At 33.5% G+C, this 6,000-nt stretch overlaps 1 protein-coding gene across 1 annotated transcript; it reads right to left on the bottom strand.

Moving 5' to 3' along the window:
* Positions 1 to 833: 833 nt before the first annotated feature.
* On the bottom strand, positions 834 to 2,045 carry LOC105951208 (serpin-ZX-like). Its single transcript, XM_012974596.1, has 3 exons — positions 1,857 to 2,045; positions 1,519 to 1,531; positions 834 to 997 (listed from the first exon to the last, which is right to left on the bottom strand). Exons 1-3 carry the CDS (start codon positions 2,043 to 2,045, stop codon positions 834 to 836), a joined length of 366 nt encoding a protein of 121 aa, XP_012830050.1.
* Between the last annotated feature and the right edge of the window lie 3,955 nt (positions 2,046 to 6,000).

Below are 6,000 nucleotides of genomic sequence, written 5' to 3'. Positions count from 1 at the left end.
TTCCCTTTATGATATTCCACTTGGTAAAGACGGAAAAGTAATTTGATCCGTCAAAATAAAATGTCATGTTTGGGTTTTCTAATATATATGACCTCTTGTAGTGCGCTTTGTTCATTCACAAAGTATAATGTTTGTCATTCATATTGTATTGTTACATTGTATATATTATTGTGGGGCCAATACATCCATATAACCGCATTTTAAGATACAATTCTTCATTCTAAGGCTATTAAAAATGAAATGAGACAATGTGGGAGTCGATCAACATAGATTATAGTAACATTTGAGGAAAATATTAGTTTTACGCACGAGCATTATACACTTATATGAGTATTTTGTATATTCATATGAGTATCATGTTTGAAAATTCAATATATTTATGGCATCTTGTACTCCAAACGCAACAATAATGCTCACCTACCTTAAAATACTCATCCAAAACATAATTTATGCATCTCCCACAATTATTTATCATTAAAGTGTCAATGAAATTGGTACAACTCAATTCATCACAAAATATAGTACGCTTTGTTTCTCAAGTAAGTACAGTGAATACACATGTGAAGCACATGTCTAGTATTGACAAAGTATCTTTGAATACACTAGAAAGTATTTGTTGTTCATTACTATGGTACACTTATATTATTAATACAAACTCAATTCATCGCAAAAGAAGTGTTCAAAAGATAAGAATTCATCGAAACATATAATACGATGTATTCAATGTAAAAGTACGAGTAGAGCTAACCAATAGTATTGTTAACCAGAAGACCCGATCTTTTACATTGTACGCTTGCATGAGAGTCGCAATCCTCTGCAAGATGTGGTTTATTTTAGGCATATATGTCCATGTAGTGATAGAAGAGATTTTTCTTCAGTTCTTCATTATATTGTTTCTTCATCAGCTTCTTTACACCTTCCATAGTTCCTTGAAAAGCGCTCGGTGAGCACCTGCAACATATTGCTAGCTTGGTGCTATCTTCTTTTACATCAATTCCTGCAATTACATACACATAAGTACAATTATAACAAATACAACGTATTATAAAGTTCCACTACCAGTACTTCCAGTACTTTCTTTCAATACATCCAAATGCACTAGCAATACCATTATTTATGCATACACGACCCCCTTATGGTGTAATTTTTTACGGAATCTTTTTTATTCCATGTAATATCCCAAAAAATGTGAATTCTACCTGCAGACGTGCGTTTCTTTTATCCACTTTTCCACTTTTAATTATAAGTAGTATATTTTAAATTTCTATTATTTTCCAGCCCCAAAAAGATTTAAAATTTCAATTTTGGCCCCAAAATAGTCTTTTCCGTTACATGTAAACCGACATGTAACGGCGGGAACAAAAAATGTTTAAAATTGAACCTTGTAGGTGAACTTTGTTCACTTTTGAACAACAGGGACCAAAAGTGGAATCGGGCCAACCATGAGGGACAAAAAGTGTATTCTCCCGAATTATGCCAACAAAGTTTGACCCGCCTCCAAAGTTTGACCGCCTCAACCTCCCTCAGACCGCTTCACAACCAATAACGATTTTTCAAACATTTACACTAAACTCATAAAGATTTTAGACTGCCTCCACCTTGCAGACCGATTAATCGGCCGCCTCAATCGATTTTTAGAACACTGATAATATTAGTATACAAATTGTTGTCAGTATATTTACTAAGAAAAACAACTAGTAAAGTTTATCATTGCACCTAATTACATAAATACTCCTCCCCACAACATGTAACCGAATGAAATTTGCATATCTAAAATTGCAAATGATGTGAAAACTAAAATTCAAAAGCTTATGAACTCAAAAGAAACAACAAACGTACGGGTTAAAGGAACTAACCTTAGATTGAAAATCAACATGATTGAAAGCAGCCTTGTAAGAATTATGGATAATTTCTCTGAAAGTGGGCTTGAAGCGGTGACTCTGATCAACCCAAACCCCGTTGGCAGCGGACAAACTGTGCCCGCCAAGCGGCCCACCTTCGGACAGCACGTGAGTCACGAGCTTTGACGAAAAGGAATTGACCATAAGATGTATCTTTTTGCTTGTATGTATTAGATTGTGGTGCATCAAAAAATGCATTTTTGCACAAAATGTGTACAAATTAGATAACATTCCACGAAATTTAGAAGATTATGTTGAATTTGATACGACAAGGGTGGGTGGACGTGTAAGAAGTTTCATACTTGGGGTAATTGTAATTATCCAAACATGAGGGTTTTTTTTTCATAATTTGGGGTGGTTGTAATACCCTATATTAAAAGATCATATTGTTGGACTAAATACCTAACACGCAAGTGCACCGACAGGTCTACCTAGCGGGGGGGGCCCGAGGACCATGAGCCGAGGACCTGTCGGATCAACTCGGATTTCAGGTTTTTTTTGTCCAAGAATTGGGGTTAGGGGGATTCGAACTCGGGTAAATGGGCCGAATTTGGACAACTCTACACATTAAATATATATAATATAAAACGCTAGTGTAAAATGATAAATATGTTAAATAAATTATTAATTTCATATTAATTATTATTAAATAATTTTAATTTAATTATTAACAAATGCAATATAAGAAACTTTTCAAAATATATGAAGAATCACGGTTCAATACTTCAAAACATCTATTATTAATTACTATATCAATATAATCTCCACTATTGAAAAATATAAAGTATTGAATCAATTCAATATATAAACAAACGTGTTGACTTAATACAAACTCACTTATGTTATTAAAATTGATAGTGTTAAAATTTTGAAGGAAACATAAAATAAGATGTTTATTTAAAAAATTAAATTATAACTTATTTCAATTAATTTAAATTGATTTACCTCAATTGTTGACAAGAACTTATTAAAATTATTGATTATTTTATCATAAGATAATTATTTAAAAATATAGATGATGTTTATTTTAACAAAAATAGATTATATCGCATTCTAATAAATTTCATTACTTTAAAAATAAAACTATATATGACGAGTACAATCAAAATATTATGATGTGATTTCGCTTTTAATAATTGGTTTAATTTGTAAAAATCGTAAGAATTAAATCGTAGGTCATATGATTTTATCATTTTTTTTTACATTTACATTTTATTCAAATATTAGAATCGAATCGTAAGATTTAAATGAATTAAGCACAAGTCCTTTCAATTTTTTTTATTTTTTTTATTATATTATATTTGTTAATAATTTAATTAAAATTATTTAATAATAATGAATATGATAATTAATAATCTATTTAACATTATTTATTGTAATCATTTTACACCTTTTGTTTATGTTATATATATATTCCTTGTTATTAATGATCCTAATTATAAATATATAAATATAAATAACATTGTAAATGATTATAATAATTGTATAACAAATGTTTTATAAATTATTAATTGTCATGTTGACTATTATTAATATAAAAAATCTCGACTAATAACAAATGCATGTATATTTAATTTTCAAAAATATAAAAAAATATGATTTAATTTAAAAGAAAGATTCAATTTTGATATTTTTTGAATTTTGAAATTTTGAAAAATTTCTCAATTATTACTTTCACTTATAAATACCCATAATTCAATCTTCACAACTTTCATTTTATTTAGTTTATGTCTCAAAGTGCTAATCTTTCATTTTTTTTCTAAAATTGTTTAATGTTTATATTCAATTATTTTTTTAATTTTGAATTTAAAGTTAATCTTATGTTTTTTCAAGTTTCAATATAAGTTTTTTTATTCTTTGTTGTAAAAAAATAAAAAAGAAAATAATAATAATTGAAAAATGGGTGGACCCGGACCCGACCCCGACACGGAGCGCCCCGGGCGGACCCGGACCCGGACCCGGACCCGACCCGCCCCGTGGCCATGTCTAAGTGCACGTATCGCAAACAAGTAGTAAAAGTGGAATCGTGAGAGTCGGATGTCGATCCCACAAGGAATACTCAAATTACCTAATCTTAAGTACCAAATTTTGACAATTATGATTTTTATCCAGCCTACGCAAGGTTGTCAATTCTAATCAACTAAGAAAGTCAAGTACACGTGTATAAACATGTAGGATATACCTATGAAATTTGAGAGTACTTTTCTGTTTGTTGGATTTTTGATCATATCCTTTTTAATATTAACAATTTTAAGATCGAGTTAATCGCACAAAACTCTCTGTGTAATTTCAAATTGTCAAATAAATTCGCATCTTAAAAAAAAAAGGTTAAAACCCTCTATCTTTGTTTTACAAAGTACATTGTCCATTTCTTTTAAACTGGCTGTTGAATTTTACATCTAATAAGTTTTTAATAATAATTTTTAATTTTAAAAACAAAAAGTGAAAAAAGATATAAACTAAATAATAAAAAAAAGGTGAAAAAGATACATAATTTCCAAACAAAACCTTAAAATTTTCTCACTTGCATTGTGTTGGATACTTGGATTCCACCATCATTGTAATATCTCCACTTGATGATATTTGAAAAACGTAAGTTGCCCAGAAATATTCTAAGATAAGAAAGTCAAGTACACGTGTATAAACATGTAGGATATACCTATGAAATTTGAGAGTAATTTTCTGTTTGTTGGATTTTTGATATTGGTGTGCTTATTTTTATTTATGCGTCGTTTCTTTAAATTTTTATTGTGAAAGCTAAATCAGAGAACCCGATGAACAGAAGTATAGGAGAAATAGATTTGGAGGAAAAAAGAGAATAATATCTCTCACGTATATTAATCATATATATAGGTACATGTATGAAACCCTAACCTACTACACAAGGTAACCTATTATACAAGGTAACTATAATAAATAAGAATAATAATAATATACGTAATATATATAATATATACGCTAATACACCCCCGCAGTCGAAACGGGAAAGGAGAGGACGTGGAGACTGGATAAAAACTATTGGAACAGTTGAGTAGAGAGTCCTCTCGTGAAGATATCGGCAAACTGGTAGGCGGATGGGACGTGAAGAACTCGAACGTGTCCCAAAGCAACTTTGTCTCGGACAAAGTGGATATCGATCTCCACATGTTTCGTACGAGAGTGTTGAATAGGATTGCTGGATAGGTAGACAGCACTGACGTTGTCACAGTAGACAATAGTGGCTTTCGAAAGTGGGCAGAGCAACTCAGAAAGTAGGTTGCGTAACCAAGTCGTTTCGGCGACGGCATTTGCGACAGCTCGACATTCGGCCTCCGCACTCGATCGAGAAGTAGTGACCTGTCGTTTGGAGGACCAAGAGATGAGGTTGTTGCCGAGGAAAACACAATAGCCCGATGTCGAACGACGAGTGTCAGGGCAGCCACCCCAATCGGCGTCGGAGTAAGCGATAAGGGAGAGGTCCGGATTGGGGGAGTGCTGAAGGCCGTGATCGAGAGTGCCACGAATGTAGCGAAGGATATGCTTGAGAGCAACCATATGAGGTTCCTTCGGATCATGCATGAATAGACATATTTGTTGCACAACATAGCATATGTCGGGACGAGTAAACGTGAGGTATTGCAGTGCACCGGCAAGGCTGCGATAAAGAGTAGGGTCAGCAACGGGGGGTCCAGTGGTCGATCACAACTTGCTCTTTGTGCCAGCCGGCGTAAGACAAGGGTTGCAGGAAGCCATGTGTGCACGCTCCAGTATCTCGTCGGCGTACTTGCGTTGAGAGAGAAATAGCTCATTCGACGAGCGAGTAACTGAGATTCCGAGAAAGTAGTGAAGATCACCAAGATCCTTCATTGCGAACTCTTGATTAAGGGCATCGATGATAGAGCGGAGCAATTCAGGTGTGGAGGCCGTAAGTACAATGTCATCGACATACAGCAGAAGGTAGGCGCATGAACTGTTGCGACAGTCGCGTGAACTGTTGCGACAGTCGCGTGAACTGTTGCGACAGTACACAAAGAGTGAAGTGTCAGACTTGCATTCTCTGAACCCCATGGTAGTAATGTGAGATGCAAAACGCTTGTACCAAGCACGTGGTGCCTGCTTG

Source organism: Erythranthe guttata, chromosome 6 (genome assembly GCF_056151865.1).
Source record: "Erythranthe guttata isolate IM_541 chromosome 6, IM_541, whole genome shotgun sequence".
Taxonomy (NCBI): Eukaryota; Viridiplantae; Streptophyta; class Magnoliopsida; order Lamiales; family Phrymaceae; genus Erythranthe; species Erythranthe guttata.
The sequence above is the reverse complement of the archived record's forward strand: the minus strand, read 5'-3'. Positions and strand labels throughout refer to the sequence as shown.

Bases quoted from the DNA above. Each gene is read 5' to 3' on its own strand.
- LOC105951208 (XM_012974596.1), bottom strand. From the start codon at position 2,045: ATGGTCAATTCCTTTTCGTCAAAGCTCGTGACTCACGTGCTGTCCGAA.